Below are 25,554 nucleotides of genomic sequence, written 5' to 3'. Positions count from 1 at the left end.
ACAATGGGAATGCAAAGTTCTGTGAAAGATGTCAAGACATCATCAATTCATCTTCATCCAACTATCTGAATAAAATCTTCCACCAAACTTCCATATCCCCATACTCTACACCTTGAAGAGTTTTATGTTTCTTCTGTCACTTCCCATAACTGGAGAAAATTCCTAATCATACAATAGTCAAATATTGCTGCAATTGTCAAATTCTTCAATTTAACTTCTATCTCAAAGTTCATTTGATATAAATAATTAAGAACAGGTGTTCTTAATGTTCTCACCTGTTCTATAAGGCAAATGAAGCTGATCCTGACTGCTGAGTAGCTTGTGGCTGCACACATTTGATTATGTTACACCTAGCTATATTTACCTCTTGGAAGATAAGATAAATAAGTCCTTTATTACTAGCTACGGTATGTTGTAGCTAGAATGTAACAATAAATATTGGCATTGCTATTGTTTTTATATTTCATTACATAGCAATAATGAATTTGGAGACAAAAATGGCTCTATAAAAACAGTGTATCAGCAGCATTCAAATTAGAAATAGCTATACAAAGAAGTTTATAATCCCTTTCCCCTTTTTCATCCAAATTTGTATCTTCCCTCTAAAATTTGGGTGAAAAATACTGCAAATATTTAATACATGGAGGCTCAATAAAATGAAAACGTATCTCTTAAGACAACATATATTTGTGAAGAATGCAGATCTGAAGCTGTAATGCATACATCTTGTAATATCCTATATCTGCCTGGCCATGTTACAGAAATAGTTAAGAACCCAGTAACTTCATGGCCTTGTATTAATTAGAATGAATTATAAGAAATACAAGAAAAAATAATTAAAAATTAAAAAATAAATAAGCTTTTTTTTTTTTTTTTTACTCCTACTGTTTTTGCCACCTCTATCTTTACTTCCATGTCTCCCAGGCTACATACGAAAATTGTAGACTGAGGTATTTTTCAGTTCTTGCTTGGGTACAAGAGGTGAATTTCAGATATTGTAAAAGCCCTCATAAAAATATTAGAGAATGGTAATGCAAAATCAGTCTGGGAAAAAATAAAATAAATTCCCAATCTCTACCAAGACAAAACCTATGCTTAAAAAAATTATATTCAATTAAGTCCCTTAATGTTAAACTCAATAATGTAAATGTAATGAATGTTTTACTAGTCTAGAAATATGTTTAATCATAATGCTTATTGTTTAGTAGTAGATTTGACACAGTGAGCAAATGAAAAATCTTGTCACTAAGTATACTTAGTGTTTTTAACTCTAAATCTTGATTATTTCACAATGTTCTTCCATAAGAAAAGACTGAAAAGTCAGATGCACTTAGTCAACAATGCACAGCTCCTGACCTTTTCTGTTTTCACAGTTTTCGCAACTTGTACTTTTAAATCTCTCAGTGTAAACTACATAAATACTTAGGCCCAACATGGGATGTAAAGAAAGAAGAATGACTGGCTGACCTACGTAATGTTTTCTTTTCCACCAAACCTATTATGGTCAGGTATTTTCTTGTCATTTTGCAGGAGACTAAAGTTATATCCAGGTGTAGGGTATGAAGGTAGACGTTAACAAATAAGCTGGATAATTGCTCAAGATTTTTCAAGGGAATGCTTCTAACAACTCAAACTTTATATGAAACAAGAAAGTTCTAATAGAGTCAAAACAAGAGCTTCTCTTCCTAGATAAAGCAAAATAGTAAGAAGCCTATGTACACAGTCCCCCCTATTTCCCTCTTATGTATTTTATACATTTGCATTCATACAGCTTTCCTGATTTTCTTGAACTTTCTATTCTACTTCCTACTATTGATAAAACAGATTCTTGCTATTAAAAAACAGAGAGCTAATGATAACCAGTGTCTTTCATAGCTTAGCCTATTCTTCAGTGGAAAAAATAAAGGTACCTATTTAAGACTTACATTAAAGTATCTAAAGCTTGGTAAACCAATTTCACCCTAAGAAAAGATTGTACTTTTGTTGTGTGAGAAAGTAGAAAAGAATACAGTGAAGAAAATACAAACAGAAGGAGCAGCTCTTCCTGCTAAGCATTTTTCACTCAGGATTACAGATCCCCACACCATATAACCAGTAACCCAGCCCAGATCCTCTGAGAGCTCAGCTGGCTTTTCAGTTATCACATTCCACCTATCACGAAAATATTTATAATACCAAGGAGAAACCATGCTCTGCAAAAACTGAAAGGCTAGCCTTTTCTTGCAAGCAGAAATGCTACCAAAAAACACAAAAAATGGAAATAAGAACCTTTGGAAGGCAGAGCTCTCCTGCTTTAATTAACATGCAATATTTAAACTCTCCCTTTGAAATCCAATTTTGCCTCTAGAATTTAGCAAAAGAGAGTTCATTTCCTTAAGTACAAAAAGGCTTCCTTATCCCTTATAGCAGTCAGAAAGAAATGAGAATCATATTATAAATAAAAAATAACAAAAGCATAGCAAGTTGATGAATCAAGAACCTCTGAAATTCTATCACAGATTTAGCTGAAGGCAAAGCACAAGAAAATAATTTTGTCTGCCTTTCATAGCCAGAACTTTGAGCCAGAAAGAGAAATATTTTCTGCATCATTAGGTCTAGGCTCTCACACTTTCTGAAGTCGAAGGTACAGAAAGAGAGCACATGTACACAAAAAACCAAAAAGTCAATAATACTACTTTTTATTAAGTAGATGAATAAGTAAGAACAAAAGAGAACTTTTAAAAAAGAAAATCTGCAAAGATCTTGAGGAAAAAAAAAATAGCACCTTTTTTTTCTTTTTGAATTAACCTTAAAATGAAAAGTGATGAGAAAGGAAAAAGAATAAAATCTTACATCATTCGTGTTAACGTGCCAGGCCATGTCACCATAGGATACCAGCTGACCATTCACATAACAGCGTATTTCACTGTTTCTCCACCGATTGTAGATGTGTACAATGCTTATCATGTACCACTGGAAAGACATGAGAAATCAGTACACAGGGGCAGGCTTTGTGCTATAAAAGATAGAGTTAATGAATGGCATAAAAAATAAGAGACCAGTCTCATAAACTTACACAAACAGATGAATCCTTGCAAACACATAAAATTGAAATTCAAGTCAATGGGACTTCAAGTCCTGTCAATAGAACTGTGCCTAAATGTAATATTGTACCTACCTGCATTCCTTTATGGGATTAGAGGTGAAATTGCATACATACAATTTAATTTCAACACTATTCTGTAAAAAAAACACAGCTGAGTTTTGATAGGAAATCCAGAGCTATGTGCTCTTACCTTAACAAATTCATAGCACATACCTCTGTCTCTGCAGCACAGCTGTCTATCAGAAATTACTAAATAAATAGAAAAAATTTACAATAGCAAATTTTACAGCCCAGTTTAAGATGTCATCCTGATTGTTTGCTTTGATATTTTTCCTCTATTCTTTACCATTCCACTGATTTTTGGACAACTTTCATATAATTAAAAATGCATTAAATAATCAGAGAAGGCACCACAATTAAATGCTTCCATGTACAACTGTGGTGATCTTTCCTGTAATTTGTTTAACAGGAATCATTATGTCCATGACAAAGAAGTTCAAGAAGACCTGTGGCGTCTTCTTGCTTGGGGACATTAGAAAGATAACTGGAAAAAATCCAGAGCAACCTGATCTAGGTGTCCCTTTTGCAAACAGTGGAAGAGACAAGATGGTCTCAACACATCCCCTTCCAATCTTATTGACTCTGTGAAAATGTCAGCTTGTCTTAAAAACATCCTTTTGTCTTCTAATAATTTGGAATAATAATTGACATTTTCATCATCATTCCTTTCTTGGTATCTTTTTCAATTACTATATTTTGATTTCCGTGTTCAGATAAGTCCCTCTTTTTCAAAGCAAGGCCCTTCTGCAACCCTTGGGGCTTGTTAACTCTCTTTCTGAGCTGGGATAAGTAGATACAGAGCCTACTCATATAAAATTCTGTCTCTCTGTATCAGAGCAAATAAAAGCAAATGTTCTCACATGTTGATTTTGATATTAGACAAAGCACAGAATTACAAAAAAAAAAAAAAAAGCACGCAGCAAAATACATTTTGACAATAAGCACTACAGCAGTTGTCGTCAAGTTGAGCTGTGTTCTGTTACATGTCTATAATATCTCTAGATATGAGAACACATATTTTTACACATCTGTTTCCAGGTATTAAAAAATATTTTTTCATTTTTTCCTCCTTAAAACCTACAGCTAAGAGAAGATAGAAAAGTGCTGCTGATTATACAATGATACCTTAGAGTATGTCATTTCTTGAATTTCAAAGCAAATAGACTTATTGAGCAATACTGGATTAAAGAAGTACTGCTCCAGATTTGGCTTCTGAAGTCATGCATAGCAACTCAATTTTTTTTTTTTTCAAAGAACCATGAACAAAGTAATTTTTGTAAGTCACTGTCAACCTCAAAAAAAAAAAAAAAAATCAAAAAACCTAACTCAAAACTCCCTAAGCAAATTTCATTTCCCATTTTGTAACCAGATTCTATTTAAGGAAGGAACACTCACCATAAATTCAACAAAATATTCACAACTCAATGTCTAGACATGTAACTGCTAATCAGAAACTCAGTGCAAACCACATGACTGGAGCTTTCTTTTCATTATTACTTCTTTTCCAAAGCTCCACACAACCCAACATAAATCTCTCAGAAAAATATTCCCATGTTCCCATTCCTTCAGTGGTTAATTTACCAATAATCTCCACCACGTGATGTTGATTTAAAAAATTTTCATCCCAACAGCAGGCATTCTTTGTGCTGGTTCTATTCAAAGTTGTGCCTTTTTTGTATTTATTCGTATTTCCAGGTATGACACTTTTGTAGCAGAAATCAGCTGACAACCCCTAAGCCCCAGGTTTTATCTATTTATCTTCTGCCTGTGACTTTACTTTTCAAGGGCTTTAAAACCATTTCTGAAAACATACCAATTTGTAAGACTGTCTCTGTGTGTAGCTGAAGCTTACTAGATGACTCATTCATCATTTGGAAACAAATAATTCATTACTTCTTTTTAAACACTGTCCACAGAGCCTACAAGGAACTAAAATGAGAAATGCTATCTTGGGAGAGCTTTGGTGTTCACATCAAAATTTAGGAGAATTATATAAACTCCTTATTATAATAATTTTTTCCCCCATGTTATCCCCCATACATGCTCATGCAACTTCTTTTAGTTCAAGACTAATTTCTTTCATGCAACTTTTCTGAATCTTTAGCTGGGCTGCTATGTCAGACCACTACCTATGCCTATTACTCTGAACCACAAGCCAAGTTCTAAAACAACCCCTCAGCTCTGATCTTGAATACACATGCATACACACACATGCACACGAAGTCTATCCTAGCTCACTACCGTAACTAATCCAGTAAAATACTGCTTTTTGTCCTCCTACCCTTGAATTAACTAAATTTACGCCTTAAGTGGCAATATATTTTTAGCCGGGAAAGTATTCAAGTATTAAAAAAATGGTTTACTCTTTGTCTCGCATTTGTCAGTATTAATCTAGCCAAAATGACTAATGTGGGTTTTCAAAGCTAATTCCTAAATAGAAGATGACAAACTCCACCAAGTCCCTGATGCAGTCTTAGCAACAAGAAAATAAAAGTCCTTCTGAGATTTCTGCTTGCTCACTTGATTCATATCCTTCCATCACTGTATTTTAATGAATATAATTCTCTTATCGCATAATAACATAATTTCTTTTAAGGCTTTCAGATGAGTATAATGCCTAAAGGTTTTCAGAAATCCACATACTGTGTGTATCAACTGGCTAACAAACTTGTTCTTATGCAAAGTGAGACTCTTTAACATAATTCAGTGGAAGCAAGGGAAAAAATTCCAGTGCAGCAGTGCATTGCTTTGTCCCAGATACATTTATCTATGTGTTTTCTAATCATTCCTTTACATTTTCCTAGCTTCTATCACAATTTGATGGCAAAGAAATCAAGTGTGATAATATCTAATTCTAAATATCAGAAAGCACATTTTCTAAAATTTGTTTTATTTCCCATCTAGAATTCCTTTGGAAAAAAAAAAAAATTATAACCCAATTGAAATTTTGGCTTTGGAACTAGGGGCTGCCTACTCTAAGGTTCTAGAAATTAATTACTATGTCTTATATAGATTTCTATATCTCTTCTATTGACATTTAAATTTGAGACACTTCCTCTGACTCATCTCCATTGACTCATCTTGTAGTAAACAATGATGGAATTAAATAATTTAGCTTTTTTGCCATGTTAATATATTCTTCAAGGTTTCCTATTAAGCCTCAGTCATCTAATTGGCCCTTATGAACAGGAAAAAAACCTACTTGTCTAATAATTTGCATAGAATTTGCTATAACTTGTACTTTTCTAAGTACTCTTTATTTGGATGCAACTTTGACTTCCTGAACAAATTCGTTTTACTTACAGTGGTCTGTACTTTGCTATTTATCTACGCTCAGGTAAATTGTAAGCAGCTTTTAAATAGTCTATTGGATTTTTTGATTAATGCTGTATTTGCTTTTAGTATTTTGTAATTTTGCATTTAGGCAATCTCTCTAGCATTAACAAACACTTTTTTTTTCTAAGAAGGAAAGGCAGATTTTTGCAGTTCCTTTGAAAATAAAAATCATAAATCCTTCATATACAGCATATCCTGCATTTTTCACAACAAATTCAAGCAAGAGTCAATGTCTGAACTCTCTGAAAGTTACCAAAATAAATAGATCTAAATGTATGTGGTATTTAAAAGTTTGAACACCTTTACCAGTAAGATAACACCCAGTTTATTAGTATGCTTTCTGATCTTCTCCAATTCATCACAGATGCTATAACCATCCTTGTCATGTGGCTAACAATTTAATTGAAAAGTATGGTTTTCCTACTGAGCTGCTGATTTTCAGAGCACAAAAACAATTTTATATATTGTTACAATTAACTTATTTACCTGATAAGGCTGTCTTTACTACAGGGCACCATACTATGGCCAAGGCCTGCCCCACTATCACTCATAGCTATAACTACTGATGGTCAAGTCCACAAAGCTTCTGATACTACTATTATGTCAATAATCTGATCTAAATAAGACATTCCAGCTTCTTTCCTTTTTATTTTTTTCTAGGATATGTAGAAGCAACCATCCATGTATGCTTCATAACCTCTTAGTATCTGTGTCTCACTTATATGAATGTTCTTTGCTCATGCTAAACAGGCTTTTTTTTAATTTCTCTATCATTCTGTATCTGAGGACACTTTTCTACTACAAACAAACCAACCAAGTTGTATGATCTCACACACAATTTTTCTTCAACTTTTAGTTGAAAAACATCCTTTTTTTCCCCCTAATATTCAAAGTCAGTAATACAATTTTCTTTCAGATTCATCCTTCAGTTTCCTTCCCCATATTATTTGCTCAAAAATGCACAAAGACCATGCCTCTCTCTGCTGTAACAAGAGCTTCTTTAGGTAGTACTAAAAGACACTTCACTATGCATTGTTTTTACTGCTGAAACCTGTCAAGCTTAGTCACCAACTGCTAAGTCACTAAGTCATATTCCTACTCCATAGCACAGTACAATCAGAGAGATGAGGCATCACACACTAAGTATTTCCAGGATGTGGAACTTATTTCTGTTCTGCTACAGTTAAAGGTGCTCAGGATTAGAAACATACACACAAAAAAAAGCTGTTTGCTCTTGACTACACTGCTTTCCTGTTACAGTTTTACAAGAATTGATGCTGATGCTGAAACTCAAGGGAGCAAAAACCACTGGGGGTTACTCACACAAAAAATTCAGTTTGGAGTCCCAAAAAAGCAGTAGACATATTAAACATAATACTGCCAAAGTTAGTTTATCTCTGTTGAGATGTCAGGCTATTATACTACAGCCACATTTTCTATTTGGAGATATGATAACCAAATTTATCCATATAGTTTTATAAATGCTTACAGTTACAATATTATTAAAATACACCAATTGAAACGTAAAGTAACCACTCGGCACATGTTAAAGTTATAAATTAAGATTACACATTATACTGTGAGTGGTGTCACATGACATAGTTAACAGCAGGAAGACCTTCACGTGAACATAGCAACTCTCTGATCTGCCTACATAAAGCTTTTGACCAGGTGACTTGAATTTATCATTTTACTGTGATTCACCAAAAAATTTTTAAAACCCTCAAAACACATTATTCAGAAGTTTATTGAAGATGATGCTTCTGACAAAATCTATTGCTGAAATGCCTATGTCTGTAAGCAAATGGCTAGGGAATGGTACATCTGATGGCAAAAATCACACTTCTTAAGTTAGCGTTTGGACAGTTAGCTGCTTTGTAAATGAGGACACATTTTTTGAATACATACCTACACATCCAAATCTTGTACAGTGAAACCAATGTCATATCTAAACAACATGAAGAAAATCAATTTTCATGTTAAACAGGATAAATTTTGATTTGTAAGGGCCAGGAATAGTATTTGACAGGTTTAATTTCCTCCACTATGCATTATGTACCTTAACACATACATGTGAACACAAGTTAATGATGGAAAAACATATATTAAACCACTTGAAAATATATTCTAGAATATTTATTTGAAATATTTTCTAAATCTGACACATAACCCAAAGTGTATGAAGCATGAACTTTGGGATATGTGAAACTAACATGGGAGTTATATTTTGATATACTTCAGCAGATCAGCTGATTTTGATTTGAAACTGGTATTCATATAATGAGATACACAGGTACTAGCATTTCAGAATTAGTCATTTTTATTAAAACAGCAAAAGCTAAAATTTTCCAGAGCTGGCATGAAGAAAACTAGTCATATGTATTAAAAATTAACAAAAGCATATCTTGCTAAATATGAAAAACTATTTCCTCATCAACAAGTAAAGATCAGCTAGATCCCAAAAGCTGACTATAATAATATAATACAAAAGTTAACAATTATGTTTTTTCCTGGATTCAGATGTGCTACTTTAAACTAAAATTCAACTGTCATCAAAATACTTTTCTCACTATAATATTGAAAAAACATGAAAACCAGAATTGATTCACTCCAATACACTCAGCAGATACGTTTATAAGTGGTATGCTAGAAAAAGACATTACTTTGTTTTAAGAAAACCATAAGTTTCATGCTTGTGGGATAGTCAAAGCTACATGACTGTCTGGGGGTGACTTTATTATGTTGTATCCCATATCACTGTTCTATGCCCAGAAATTAATTTTTTGCCTTTTCTGTGCCTTTAAAGTGAGCCTGAGAGGGGGGAGAGAAAAAAAAGACTCAGCAAAACTTTCAAAGCAGTTTACAATTTGTTTTCAAGGACACAGATACACAGACTCCTCTGCTTTCTGCGGTAGAGAGTGGAGGAAGCACCCTGCTTGCTTTCCAACCAGCTTTCAGCCTTTTTTCCCCAGAGGGAGACGGAGAGTTGAACTTTTGTTTTCCTGGGACTTTGGGTTTTTTTCCCCTTTTTCTCTGCTGGACTGTTTTCAATATCAGAACATATTGGGACTTTTTCCACCGAGATGGAGGCCCGGGAGGAGGGCCCACCCCGTCCCAGCTCCGAGGAGGAGGAGAGAGGCTACTTACGGAAGGACTCTGAAATTTTCCCAGGTTTTCTCTCTACAGCAAGAGGTTTCATTATTTAGCATTATTATCCTTTTCCTGTGCGTTTGTTAAATAAATAGTTTTTATCTCTTTCACTTTCCTTCAAGGAAAAATTATTTTTTTCCTGAGCCTGGTGGGGGCGGGATGGTTGTAACCTGCCTTCTCTCAGAGGATGTATTTCCAAATTTGCCCAAATTGGCACAATGACAAAATTAGAATCGGTGATTTTGAACCACAGACACCAAGAGAAATAGTAGAACATTAAGCTGATGTGTGAACAATGGCATTCTCTCCTAAAGAGATTGGTTTCTCAAAAAAAAAAAGAAAATCAAGAACTGAAATTCAATATACAAATTCTAAGCCCATAAAAAAAAGAAATGAGCTTCATGGCAAAATATACACAGACTGATATCCATGACAAACACATAATGCTTGCTGCACAGAAAAGTCAACTAACAGCAATACTGAAGGCCGCAAAATCATTGTTCCCCTAAGACTACTAGGCAGAGAGTAGAAATAAACACTAAAATGATCTAGAGATATAATCAAGATTTACTATGAAAAATGAGAAATCCCAAAACAGCACTGACATGGAAGAAAGTTCAGAGCCTTTTATCATATAAGACCTTGGCAACAAAGCTACCACGTACAGAATTTTCAGAAACAGAATGATGGTATATAAATAATAGCCATTTTACAAGTACTCAAAACTCTTCTCTATCTGAAGCTAATTAAGCAGTAATTTGAAAAGCAAACTGACTTCATAGAAATGCTATGCTATAAATTATTACATTTTTCTTGAATTGATTCTGAACTGTAACTTTGCATGACCACTAGAGCAATTACTTATAAATACGAAATTATTAGTAATACTACGGCACTAAAGGGATTTTAGCCCTCATCCCAGAAGCACAGTGTCAATGTTATTCATGTTATTCAATGTTATTCTTTACTGTAAACACCACTTTGCTTACCTTGCGTGGCTGAAAGTCATACTTCACACAGTGCTGGAAACCTTTGCCTTTTGACTTCAACGACGTAACTATTAAGCAGTTGCCAACAAAATGAGCAGAATACCCAACACCTTTGCTAGTGCGGAAACTGAAAAGAAAGAATTATGAATGAAATTGAGAAAAGGGGAATTATTGTATAATAAAAAGGTCCAAATACTACTTTAAAGTGCCATGAAAAAGAAAATAAATTTGTACCTGGAATGGTGAATCTAATTTTCTTCCACCATTTTTGGGGAGCTACTCACCTTCAGCACTTAATAGATTCCAGACCACATTTTAAAAATCAGGACTTTTTTTTTTCTAAAATCCAAGACAGTATTATATCTATCATGTTTCACCCTCAGTTTCTTAATTAATCATCGTTTAAAATAACATATCTGGTTAAAGCTGTGAAGAAATATCCATTACAGAACAAGTGTGAGATGCCTTAGAATTTTGGGGGATTCAGAGAACGATGCAGCTGGTATGACACAAATTTGGATTCAAGATAATTATTATACACAGGAATTATTTTTCAGACTTATGAATTAATTTGCTAATGATCTATGAAGTTTTAATCATCTGAGTTGCGGATTTATTTTCATTTGTCAAATGGATAAAGGACTGCAATTTTAAGAAAGTAAGTTTAACAAGGATTTCCAAGCTTCCTTATGACAAATATCATAAAGAAAGATAACAAAGAAAGCTCATACATTTCTCCACTTATATTTGAAATCAAAAGCATTTTAAAGAGTAATTCTGGACTTAAAAACCACTTTGCAAAGGTAACTGGTGAAAGTTCATGAATGACATTCACAGAACAATTTAAAAACGGCAAGTCCATATCTACAGCTATGCTGCATAATCCCTTCTGCAAAGCTAAGTACAATGAAGAGCAGTTTGCTATCAACAATATGGAGCAACTTTATAAAGATTCTAGACTTTTCTTTAATAAATAACCAATGGTTGAAATACAAGGTCTAGATGGTGAATTTCAGCTATGAATTCTGAAATGAAGCTTTGTAAATATAAGAAAAAAGACACTACTCATTTTGAGCATTTGCACAAAGCCCTGTAGCCCACTAATTAATACTTTCTCATTCTCTTAATGTAGCTAACTTATAAAATAATTTTATGTTATTGCAATAATACTGATTTAAATTGTTTCTTTGTTGCAACATTTTCTTCAAACATTTTTACTAGTTTTTTTCTAGGAATATTAAGAGGTGAAAGGTACACACAAACATCAAGTTCAAATTTCATCTTCCTTAATAGCTGCTGAAATTGTATATTTTTGGTCTACCCTACCACACATATACAATAATGATTTTAATATGGAAAAATTTGCATATTTGTGGAACTTATTCAATCTTCAGAAACTTACAGTTAAACCTGCATGTGTACATTATTTAAGGAGAGAATCAGATTTTCCTCTTCGCTCACCATCAAAAAAATAGTTGATAAACCATGACCTTACGAAAAAAATAAACTCTTTATAAGATAGGTGTTGTGATTAGACCCTGAGGTGATCAGGGCTTAGACATTCCTCTCCTATGAGGGAATTTGTAGAGGAGGTAAAAAAGAGACATTCAAATTCTCAAATTTTAGAAAGCCACTTTTGTTTTAATTAATTAATTAGAATACTTTTATTAAATTTTAAAAACAGTGTAAACAGAACCGAGTAAACAGGAGTAATAACACCTATAGATGGTTTTTCTGCACCCTAATGGGTCCTTGCACACAAGTTTCTACTTCCAGTCTGGAAGTAGATATAGCATATATCTTTTTTTTCCCAAATTCAGGCTGTGTCTTATTCATTCATCTGCTTCTCTACATTGTACACAGTTCTCTCTCCCTTCAAGCTGTTGTGCTGAAAAGGAGCATTATTCCCTGCCACTGCCTTTACAAAGTTTCCACAGAACTCTCTTTGTAAAAAAGGAAAAAAAAAAAAAACCCACTTCTTTAATAAACGTAAAATGTCCTCTCTAAATAAACCAAAGACATAACCTAAGAATGAAAAGAAATATTACATGCTGTCCACTATCACTGATCTCAGCAGTGAAGATACTTCATAACACTGCCATTCCCTTTAATCTTTTGAAGACTATTTTTAATCTGGATCATGCAATGATCTGGCTTCCACAATGACCCCAAAGGCAGCTATAGCCCCCAACAAAAGGAGCAGTGAACAGCCCTGTGGAAGAATATCACCCATATACGTATACAATCTGCATTACCCATATACACAACCTGCATGACCACAGCACTGAATTCTGTACAATAAAATGAAGGTTAGAAAACCTAAAATACAGCTCTTACAACAGGAACAACTGAATGTGTTCTGAGATAGTTTGAGACTTTGATTTATCTCCTTAGGGCCTTATGCCACTCAAAGAACTTTTCAGCAGGTAACTGCATCTCTCACGATGCCAAATTCGTTTCTCAGCAATGTAAGTCATCTCTACAGTCTAAAATGGTTTTGTTTAATGGAATCCCATTCTGAAGGATATTAAAACAATACAGAGATTCACTACGTTCTGACATATGATGTTGTATTATTTCATTAGAGATGTCAAATATAATCTTTTATTTTAAATTAACAACACCCAACCATTGAAAATATCATGGTTCTACCTGATAAAACATTACCATTGTGTAAAATGTCTCCTACTACTTTGAACAAGAGCTAGAAAGCATTTTGAAATAAAGAATCTCTCTTGAATAAAGGTCTACATCTTTAAATTTTTTTCCCTTTCCTATCCTTCCTGGTTACTGGGCTGATTTTATCACCATTATGGTCAAATCAGACTGTTTCTAAAATTTTAAACACTGAGTTGTCATGTGTTTAACTTCCTGGAGTTCTGCGCACAAACATGAGAAAGCAATGAAATAATGAAAAAACTGCTAATTTCTTAGCAGGGCTCTTTGTCTTGGAATAGAATGAATGATTTTATAAACATTTATGAACTTACTCAAGATTTTACTGTTTTTCCCCTAAATTAATAAGAATTCTAATACAACAGTAGTTAAGAAACTGAGTATTCAAATGTGTTCTGTTTACTTCAACATTATACTATATAATATTAATCTTCACATTTTCTTTCTTGCCAGAGGTAATGTAGGCTAGGACTGGTCTCTAGGATATTGCAAAGAAATTTTCTTACCGATTACCTACATGTGCAGAACTTGCCACATCCAGAGATGAAATGCATGGAGACAACAAGAGCAGTACCATCAACAGCCATATGGTTTTATGAGCCTTAAATTACCTCCCATAGCAGCTGGAACACAATTTTACTACAGTTTGTTCATATAACCTTTACAATTATGTTCCATTTCAGCCAGTTTCTCAAAGCAGCTAGTGAATGTTATTACACTTCAATAGCAAGAGAGCATTCTTCCATCCACTGGTGGAACTGTTTAGCGATTCCAGTTTCTTTAGTTTATGATTTTATGAGCAATTTAACACATGATTGTAGTGCTGATATTGAGAAGATATTAATTCATTCTTGCCTGAAAGGTGTGTGTGAAATTTGCTTTCTACCAACTTTGGAATTCCACTATATGCTTTTGCAACTGTTCTGCATTATCTCTATTATCATAAGCCCTAGAGAAAGTCTGAAAATATTAGACAGCTTGATTTTTGGTTGTTTTTTTTTTTTCCTTCCTGTCTCTACATCTGTAAAACTAAAATGTAGAATGTACTTTCAGAAGTTTTAGCCATTCTTCCATATAATGCTTGTGGAAGCACTTGGATGTTTTATGGGCAAAAAACATTTATGACAATCCAGCCTCAGTTCACCTTCTAACTCTTTCAGAGAACCTGATATATAATCTGAAAGAAAGCACATCTTAAAAAATAAAAAACTGAAAAAAAACCACAAAAAGCCCCCACTAAAATCAATCCTAGCATCTGGATTGATCATATCTAATTCCAGGCCTTACTTACATCACCCATCCCTTTTTTTTAGCAGGAACAAGTAAATTGATTTAGAGGAAGGAGACTTCCCAGTTGAGCATACTCAAGGCTAGCCCTAAATATCTAAATTTGCAGTGTCTTTATGACAAAGAATCTACACCTTAGTTTTTAAGAAATATTTCCAACAATCTATTAAACTATAATGAAGATGTTTATTATTATTTTACTGTGTCTTATAGTTGTGATAGTTGAAGTGACCATAGTTCTGTGTATCTAAAAGTTTGAATTTTCTTGTTTTGTAGTCTACCCACCGGATCTCAGATTTTAAAAAAAAATATTTATTATAAAATATGTTTTCCAGGGGACACTCTCAAGTGTTTTATGAATAGTACCAGTTTTTCCCATGGTCTCTTAAAAGAAGTAGGAATTCTTAACCGTAAATGGCTTTCCAGTAATGCTTTTGCCAAGATCTCAGGAAGGGAACCTTTATTATCTTTTCTGTTTGTTCAGACTATCCTTAAAAAGATCACATTAGCTCTTTCAGCTAAAGCAATGAAAATGGATTTCACAGTCAGTTGGTAACCTACAACAATCTTTAACATCCTGCTGTAATTTCTGCTTTCTAATATATAACTACTCATTCTGTAAGCATGGCACCCACTATCCACTGCCAGGTATATGACATTGGTTGGCTTATACTAAAATTTCTGCTACAGAATTCTTTTACCTTACCCTTTGAATTTGACTGCTCTGCCTTGTTGTTATTTATCATTTATGCAAATCTCAGACTTCTAAATTTCTTCCAGGATTGTCACACTCAGTTTATAATTGGTAAGATAGCTGCAATACTGTTCCAATACACAAGTGTTAATAGACTGTCAGCAGCTGCCCAACATCATCCTCAGAGATAATTAGAATTATTTTTTTAGAAAAAACCAAATTGACTTACATTTCTTGAAGCAGGGTTTAGCATGTCCCTAACAACAGAATAGTGGCAAATTTCCTTCACATCTGGCAAATGCGAAAGCATTCCTTTGCTTCCTATCTCCAGTTTTTAGAATCAGTTTTCACATCATGGTTGAGCTGATATAACTGCTGTCTCACACCACAAAGGCGCTGCACTCACCTAAAGCCTAGAGTTATTTATACTACACATTTTTCATCTAGTTAAACTGAAAAAGATATTAATTATATGATCAAAAAGCATGTTGAAAGAAAATAAATGTTTACTTTGGTATCTTTCTATTGGTGGTGGTTGTATGTGACACAAACTTTTATGTGGCAAAGTCTGAAATCTGTGTAAAGTTTAGATGGATATTTTTCCCATTTTGAATTATTAATTAGAGCTTGGGTTAATCCACAATCTAAAAATTGCAAGAATTTGCATTGTTCCTGTGACTAGTGGGGTCTGCAGGGCTACATCTTAGGCCCTGTGCTCTTCAACATTTTCATAAATGACTTGGATGCAGGACTGGAAGGCATAAAAGCAAGTTTGCAGATAGTACAAAACTGTGAGAGGAACTGTTGACTCCTTTGAAGGCAGTGAGGCCCCTGCAGAGAGACCGACAAATCAGATGACTGGGCAATCACCAACGATATCAAGTTCAACAAGGGAAAGTGCCAGATTCTGCACCTGGGGTGGGGCAGCCCTGGATGTATGGACAGACTGGGGAATGAGGGGCTGGAGAGCAGTGCTGTGGAAAGGGACCTGGGGGTGCTGGTTGATGGCAAGCTGAACATGAGTCAGCAGTGCCCTGGCAGCCAGGAGGGTCAGGCATGTCCTGGGGGACATCAGGCACAGCATTGGCAGCCGGGCAAGGGAGGGGATTTTCCTGCTCTGCTCTGCACTGGGGCAGCCTCACCTCAAGTGCTGGGGGCAGTTTTGGGCACCAAGATTTTATAAAGACATTAAACTATTGGAGAGTGTCTGAAGGAAGGCCATGAGGATGGTGAAGGGTCTGGAGTGGAACCCGTATGAAGAGTGGCTGAGGTCACTTGTCTGCTCATCCTGGAGAAGAGGAGACTGAGAGGAGACCTCATAGCAACTACAACTTCCTCATGACGGGGGAGAGGAGGGGCAGGAACTGATCTCTTCCCTGTAGTCACAGGACCTGTAGTCACAGGCCTGAAGTTGTGTCAGGGGAGGTTTAGATTGGATATTAGGGAAAAGTTCTCCACCCAGAGGGTGGTCGGGCACGGGAACAGGCTCCCCAAGGAAGTGGTCAGAGCTGGTGCTGGTGCCTGACAAAGTTTAAGAAGGGTTTGGACACTGCTCTCAGGCATACGGTGTGATGGGGATGGTCCTGTGCAGGGCTAGGAGTTGGACTCAATGATCGTGATCGGTCTCTTCCAACTCAACATATTCTGTGATACTGCAATTTCCTCCTGAGATTGGTATATTCTGTTTCTTTTATGCGCATTACATTCACATTAGTTTTTCACATTTTTGGAGAACAGGTGATCAGTAAGCTGTTTTCATATTCATAGATGTACTTTATATTACCTTTAGATAATGTGCAAACAGTGTGCTCTGAGTTTAACGGATTTATTTTGTAGTACTGACATCGGCTACGAATCTTTACCACCAAAAAGAATATATGACAACATTCTCAGTTTACAGCTCTAAGAAATAATATATTTTAGAACTCCTAAAGAAACCACCACACTAGATTTTATGGTTTATCTACAAGGCCCATATCTTGAATCCATGGACTTACGAATTGCAAAGCAAAAAGGACAGATGACTTTTTAAGAGTTTGTATACAGTGAGCAGCCATCAAAATCTGTAGATATTTGATGGGGGCAGGGAGAAAACATGTCAGAAACTAAAAAGAATGAGAAAGATTAACTGTTGTTAGGAAGCCAGAACAAACTATAACTGCAGCATTATAAGCTACTTACCAATAGAGATAGGGTTTATCCTTATCTACATTGATATTGTTTAGTGGATCCATACGAAACCAGGTGTTAAGAGTAAACCCATTTTGATAAGGCCACTTAGCAATAGGAGGCAATGCAATTGCCTGGGAAAAAGAAAGAAACAAAAATTAGTTTTTTGAGAAATACTGTTAAAAGTAATGCCTTTTTAAAATCCTGTGCCATTCTAGATCTGTAGATCTGCTTTAACTTTCAAATATAAAATATAGAAAAAACCCTTCAAATACTGCTTTTGAATAAATGCATTACTTTTCTGTCTATTTTGAAATACTTAAACTTTTAACTACATAAATTCTATCAATAGAGGACACAAAATTAAATTTGTGAATGGGCAATATTAACAGAACAAAAATAGAAAAATTACTTCTGCAGAAATTAAACTATAAGTTCAGCTTTTAATAATTATTAATCTCATCAATAAACTTAAATATAAAATCAAATAAATCAACAGATCATAAAATAGAGATTCCTTGTTAAAACTAAACATTTCAAGGAACACCTTTGGGATATGGCTCCTGCCTCCTGAGAGGCAGTTTCCTGCCTTAAGCAGAAAAGCTGCTTGATGACAAATGGGAACAATACCTGGGAGTAGTACTCCCACCACCACCATAAGGTGTCCTCCAACTGGAGTGACTCACATGCTACCTACACAGACTGGTAGAGATGTAATACAGTACTGGGAAGAGCCCTGCAGCTGGGAAAATGAAGCAGCTCTCAGCAGCATATCCGTAGACTGGTTCGGTAGGCTCTTGGCTCCTTCCTACTGCCACTGAAGTTTTGGATTTACAAGGAGCATGAACTTAACCTTAAAGAGGGCAAACCTGATATTTATCATGCCAGTTAAAAGTTACGCTGTTTCTCTGTCTGATGTCAACATTGTGCATCACACCTGAAAATGAACTCAGTGCTAGTCAACTAGGTCCTCTCCAGTCTCCTTTTTCTAATGAAATGCTTTGGTTTTTGGGTCACTTTATAAATATCTGCCCTTGGTCCACTTCAGAGGAAGTCCTCTCCAGAACTTCATAGTGTAATCCAACATGAGCTAATAAAGTGTAAATTTGAAACTCAATTTCTTGATTTACAGGTGCACAGTCCATCATAAGGGGTATGTGAAACAAGATCCTGGAAGGATTCAAACAAAGGAAAGAGATTCTGGACTACAATCAAGAACTCCTGTTATTGATGCACATCTCTGGACAGGGAGGAATATTTGAAATTCTTCCCCTGCAAAACATTTTTTGAACCTCTGATACAAAATTAAATTTCAGAGACAAATTTCATCAGGGTTTGCCTCTGAAGCCCAAAAATGTCAAAGCAGTATGTGTCACTGTAGACATTCATATTCTGCAACAGCTGTCTTGCTGCTGCATGTACTTGTAAAAGAGGTTAACTGTGGTTTTAATTTAGCAGGAGATAATGAAAATTTCCCTTTCAAAACTTAGTAATTAATCGACCCTATGCATTTTGCTGACACATCTGTTTATGAGGCTGGGTATCAAACAAGATCAAAGAAGCAATCTAGCAAAAAATAACCCAGGTGTAAAACAGTGATTATCAGCTAGTTTACTTCCCTGATGCAATCTCCCACTCTGAAAAGTCTGTTCACAAGGAATGGACATAGTGGTTTGTGCTTAAAGAAAATTATAAGTGTCATTGATGGATGAAATGCAAGAAGGGCAGCCTCCGTGCACTGGCATGAGAAAACAGGAATCTCAGGATTATATTCTGTTAGAAGATTCCAAGTTCTCCCTGAGAATATACCATTCCATACCAGAATGGAACTGTACCTCAGATTTCTATTTCCCAGTATTAACCATTTGTATGTACTCTCTCAATAATCTATAAATCTGTATACAATAATTTATTTGTAGGGATTTGTTTGAAAGTACATGCAGTGAATTGAAGAAAGACTATCCACTTGGGAAGGTTTGGAAAGGAATATAATTTCACCATTGTAAGTTACCTCAAAAAGAAAAGTCAGAAGACTGTACTTAAATCACTGCCTTGATGGAAAGGAAACAGCTGATGGAATTCAGACAAAATGAAAACTTTATAATAAAATTCATGACTAAGCAGTCACTGTAAACTGATGATATGGACAAGTTCATTGCTTGATTTTCCTCAAAGCTTTCCTTTATATAATATTGATTACATTATTCCAATGAAATAACACCATTCTTTGGAATTTTCAGGTTTCCCTTTTACAGTAACTTCCCCAGACCAAAATCCACTGCTTGACATTCCATCCTCACAAGTGCAACTTCTCAACAATACAGCTACCTTGTAAGTCTGTGGAAGGCAATGTCTACATTACCCAAACATGAATTTCCCCCCTCATTTCCTTTTCAAGAATTTCTGAAACCAAATGAAGGGAAATGCAAATGAGGAGCTATTTATTTGTTCCTGAAATTGTAGTATTTTGGTTGAAAACTTACTGCAGCACTACAGCCTGGGAAGTTGAAAAAGGTATCAGGCCCATGTCTTTGTGGCATCTGATTAAGGACTGATAATAATTTAACTGCATGTCTTGGCTGTGAAAAAAAGAAAATTGCACAAAAGTCAATACAACCATTTTTGTAATCTTTAGGCTACAATGGAAAGTGGACAGTTTTCAAACAACAGAGCAAATTAACTCTAAAACAGTTAGCAAAAATACTTCTTAAACATATGTTCAGTCAACATGAGAAAACAAATTCAAGTTTATGTGTCTCAGGAGACAGCTTATGTTAACTTCAGGCTCTAATGGAATGACACTTAATGTTTTATCTGATCACAGCTTACCCAGATTCCATTTTCGCCTCGAAGCATGCTGAACAAAAGCTTCAACTCCTTGACAGTGATGCTGTAGCTGGCAAGAACCCCCAACATATCAACTAGGAGATCTTCAAAGGAAAATAAAGTTATTCTGAACTCTGAATTTCACTGCTTTGACACAAAATAAAAAAAAGCTGAAAAAATTAATACCTTTAAAAGTAAGGGTATTCACAAATTCTAAAAATCCAACTTACTTGTATTAAATATTTTACAAAGGATTTCATGTTCTCATTGTTTTATCTTTTTTAGAAAGAAAAAGTTAAATGTGCAGTTTTAAATTTTGCATCACACTTTGAAAAAAGTATTACATTTATGGAGCATTAATTCTTCCCATTTCACAACATTCATCACACATTATAAACTTTGCCTTCCTGCTGTATATTTTTGGGGTAAGAGTTCCTTCCTTCCTCTGAAGTTAGTATTTTTTAAAATATTTTGACCTAAAAGATGCTTTACATTAACCTAAACCCAGCATTTTATACTGCAATCTGTATAATTCCCACATTTTTGCTACAGAGGTAATGCTTCTGATTTTTGCTGTAATGAAAGGCCAGGAGAAAATAAAAGAAAAACAACACCTCCCTCTGGCCCCTGCCAAAAAACTCAAACCAACAAAAACCCCACAAAACCAATCAAACAAAAACCCAGCAATCAAACCAAACAAGAGCAAAACAACAAAAAAAAAAAAAGTAAGGAAAATATAAATCATAGTGAGAAAATAATTAAAGAGCACAATAAAAAGAAGCTTATGGAATACAGCTTTCATTACAATGTCTCAAAACCCATGAACTTATACAGTAAGAACATTAAACAGAGTCTTCCTTTCAGAGAGTATCAGGTTTAAATTACTGGTAGTGCTTGAATTTTTATTTAAAACCCCAGAATTTCATTTTAAGAATTTGTTAGCTTGTTGAATGCTGAACCTTTCCTTATACTCCACACTTCTTTCTGGAATAAAATGTACTTAGAAGAATTACTACTTCCTCTAGCAGGGGGAAGACCAATTTGCTCATCTTCACAGATGAGGCATAAGAATTTAATTCAAAGATCAAGCAGTGAAGTACAGAGTTTTCAAAACAAAAGAGCTATGACACAACAGAATCAGAATTAACACACCTTCCCCATCTGTTCAACAATTACAGAATTCCCCGCCCCCCTCCTGTCTCCCTGCTAAAACTTGTAAAGACATAACTTTCTACATATAATCTTATATTTTATTTGTAGGACTGCATGTTATCTCTGTTCATTAGTGAAAGGATGATTCTTACAGGTGCTGACAAAGAGTAGCTCTCAGGAGAAACAATTCTTTCCAAAGACATTTCACATTCATATTTTGGTTTTAAACATTTTTTTCTTTTTGCAAATCCATATATAAGTGGTTTTGAGCAAAAGCATTAATATTTATTTAGCTTTTTCCACTATGAAACTAGCCTCTGATCCTTAGCAAGCAAAAGGCATGTGTGAAGAATGAAATATCATTTAATTTACAGAAGATATAGTAAACCGTTTGGTGAGTGAAACTGCATATCAGGAAAGGCAAAACAACTTTGTAGACATTTTCACCATAAATTCTGAATATAGTCCTAATCTTCAAGTATAGATTTTATATCCCTTTCTCATTTCTTTAATCTTCCCTTTAAAAATAGTGCCACATATATTTGTGACGGACTTAGGGAAAACAAAATACAGCTAAGAAAACCAAACACCTTGTATTTCATGGAGGTGAATTCTATGACTCAGCTCTCCTAGTACCTGCCCCCTTCACTGTAGTCTCCAGCCTGCAATGTGAAGCTGGCAGTGATTTGCACATCTTGCACATGATCAGGAACAGTCACAAACTGAACTCTTCTTTAGAAAAGGAAATAAGCACAAGTGAATACTAATCTTTGGCTGAGAATTTCCCAATTCTTATTTTGTTGTTTCAGCTTGCTTTTCAGATCAAGAGACTGCAAATTTTGCTTCCTTCACGGAGAAAAAATGTTGTGTAGAAGCAAAGTTGTCTGGTGAAAATCAGAACACCATTAAAAAAAAATCTTGTAACATAGATGACAAAAGTGCAAATTAATACAGTCAAACACAGAAATGATTGGCAAGTATTAAAAATCACTGAACATGTGCTGCTTTGTTTCATTGTTATAGCCCTGTACTACCTTATGGCACAGAAAAATTCTTATTTCTACTGAAGATGTGGATAACCTACAGGCATTAGAAATACATATTTATAAGTAATGAATTAAACATTGATGGAGAGAAACAAATGTAAGCTCTCTAATTATGTAACTCTGGGTAAAATAATGACCTGTAAGATTGAAGCCCAGTAGGTATCAAGGAAAGATAAAACAAACAGCATCTGTGGAAGTTGAAGCACTTAGGGCTATTTAAAGGTATTGTTGTAAATTCCTCTAAAGAAGGTTTGTTTTCTGTTTCCATATAAAAAGACTTAAAAACAACTATTACATAACTTTATTCGTACTTATTAGAAATCTCATAAAAGAGTCAGTCCCATCTGGTTTATAAATCCTAATAATCCACTCATCTATAAATGGACAAAGGTCAGAAAGCATACTACTACTGGATTTTTTTAATGTCTACATCTTTTGTTTTTTTAATATAAAGTAAGATTATGTATATAACTGGAGTCCATGATCTCATTTCAGAAACAAGATCATATAAAATAATATTAAGTCCAGAAGGAGAAAACAGGCAGTTTCTCATTTTTAATGCATTTCTAATTTCTATTAATGGCACCTTCGGAATACTTTCATACTAAGCAGTTTTCATATGATCTATAAATTAACCAGCAACCTTGAAGGAATGCTTAATTCAGTCACTTAATATGAAAATACAATATAAAAATTGCCTGCCTGTCTTTCAAGTAACAATGCACATATATCAATATGAGGGGTCTGGCATTAACTTTAGAGGACATATTAAATGGCTTTTGAAAGACAACTTCAGGAAACTACCCTCATGCCTCCTTAACCTCTTAATGTTACATGGCCATGAAACTGTGAATTTTAACCCTTGTTGGTGATGTAAATTAATTTCTACAGGTTGTAAATATAGAATGTAATAATTTTGCAGTTTTTCTTATGGAAGGAGTTGAAAGAGAAAAGCTTGTTAACAGCCCATTAATGACAGAGCAGTCAAAACCCAACATTGTTGATTGAAAACTAGGAACTGTTTCAGTGCTTAAGAATTCAGTCCCAGCAATTTTAGAACAATTACCTACAGCATCACAACAGAACTGTGGAGAAAAAATGGGACTTAGGTGAGACATATCTACTCTCTATGAGTTCAGACTACTTTCCCATCTGCAGTAAAGACTTCTCAGAAGGGACTACAGACACACTATCCCAAAGAGTCCTCAGAGCAGATGACCTGCTTCACTACTCATCACCTGGAAACAGAGAACTGTAAAAACTGAATCCCTCAAGGGAGATCCTGTGCAGCTGTTTAAAAAAAAAAAAAAAAAAAAAAAAAAAACCACCAATCATCTATGAAAATGTTTTCTCTTTAACTTTTGATAAAATGAGTGACCATTCCCTGTTAGTATAACAGATTATCACAATACAAAGATTACTTTTGACAGGTGATGCTTCTGAAAGCAAATTGAACCCATTTGTATTGCCATTGAGACTTTCAAAGTGATTAAGCTTTTATTCTTCACCACAGAATCTGTAAAATCGTATAAAGTGAGATATTTAAAGTACTCAGAACCTCATGAATCTGACAGTCTTCATCTAAACAGACAGAAAAGTTGTTCTCATTGCAAAAGTTTGGGTATGTGTTTATTTGCTGCTGTCTTACTCTCATAAAATCAGAGAAGAGTGGCTTCAGACATAGACTGGTCCTGAAAGTGTGCTGTCAGAACACAAAACAGACATTATGCCTGTCTTGTCTATTTAAATCCTATCTAGGTCTAATCAAAGTGTTTCACAAAGGAACAAATGAGATGACCTAAAAACAAACAAACAAATCCCAGAGAAGCAAATTACAAAAAAAAAAAAAAAAAAAACAGAAAACCTGTACCCTTTACAGATGATAAAAGTCAATTTCAAAACATTGGGCTGACAGAGTATTAGCAATTGTTTTGGGAAAAAAAGTAGTACTAACTTACTAGAAGTAAAAATTAACACAGCTCTTGTTCAAAACATCCTCCCTTCAATGTTAAAAATCATTTTAGCACAAAATTTCTTACTTTATTTCCTGGCTTTGGGAAGTTCACAGAAATATTTGAGGCAAAACAGTTCTACAGTCATCTGCTGTCAATTATGACCTCAAAAACTGCACAGCAGCTTAGGGAATACAGATACTGCATTAGTTGTCTCTGATATTGCCTAATATCAAAATAGTTATTACATGAGTAATAACTATAAGTTGTTACTTCTGACTTACTACCAACATTATTACCACTTATAAAAGGACACTAAGGTGCTTACAGAAATCAAGAGATAAAAGCAAAACGATTAATTTGGTTGCTTCCATGTCTTGTTCAGAAAAAAAAAATCAAAAAAATCACCTATTTACAGTTATCAGAGAAAAACCCTAGGAAGCATGATTCTGTTATTTCCCTGCTCATGATTTATATAAGAATATTCAAATAATTTGAAACACACTGCAGAGCTAAAATGTCATCAGAATTCCAATTTTCAGTTTTGATTTTAAATTAAATATGTGCTCCCTTCATCCATAAGTATACCAAAGAGCAAGCTTACTGAAGTTTTTTCTGCAAAAGGTCTCTTTCTGAAGCACTATGTGACCACTCTCAGAAAAAAGATTAATGAAGTAGAGGATCCATTAGGGTTGTTTTTTTTTTAATTTACTACCCCTGGCTTATATTAATATCTGTAAATTCAGAGTGTTTTTTCAGTTCCCAAATACTCCTAAAAGCCAGATCCTATGCTCTTGATTTCCGACTTCTACAATTAGCTAGGCAGTTTAAAAAGAAAAAAGATATCTCTAATGGTGACATCATTACAGTCTTGTATGCCACATACAGAAGTACCACTTACAGGAACTTAAATTGGACAAATTTTGTTGGTGTGATTACCCATGTAAGAACATTATTTCCATGAGTAAAACCCTGAAAAACTTTAAGATAGAAATGTTTGTTCTCATCATATAATGTTATATTTAACATGGAATAAAAGAGTATATTTACCCTTACACTATTCTGACATACTTACAAATACTGTAACACAAAACATATTTGGTGAAAACCATAATTTGTGAATCTATTGGTC

The 25,554-nt window shown here is 34.5% G+C and overlaps 1 protein-coding gene across 12 annotated transcripts in view; it reads right to left on the bottom strand.

The window, feature by feature from the left end:
* The window catches only part of NBEA (neurobeachin), a 467,485-nt gene that overhangs the window by 361,569 nt on the left and 80,362 nt on the right, over positions 1-25,554 (bottom strand). For all 12 annotated transcript variants that reach the window (XM_048295094.1, XM_048295084.1, XM_048295082.1 and 9 more), the window contains exons 3-7: positions 20,276-20,376; positions 19,930-20,025; positions 17,459-17,580; positions 10,621-10,747; positions 2,833-2,952 (exon numbers count right to left, since the gene is read on the bottom strand). In XM_048295094.1, coding sequence (XP_048151051.1) covers positions 2,833-2,952; positions 10,621-10,747; positions 17,459-17,580; positions 19,930-20,025; positions 20,276-20,376 — 566 coding nt within the window. The remainder of the gene's footprint in view (positions 1-2,832; positions 2,953-10,620; positions 10,748-17,458; positions 17,581-19,929; positions 20,026-20,275; positions 20,377-25,554) is intronic.

Source organism: Corvus hawaiiensis, chromosome 2 (assembly GCF_020740725.1).
Source record: "Corvus hawaiiensis isolate bCorHaw1 chromosome 2, bCorHaw1.pri.cur, whole genome shotgun sequence".
Taxonomy (NCBI): Eukaryota; Metazoa; Chordata; class Aves; order Passeriformes; family Corvidae; genus Corvus; species Corvus hawaiiensis.
Note: the sequence above shows the minus strand (reverse complement) of the source record. Positions and strands in the feature narration are given on the sequence as shown.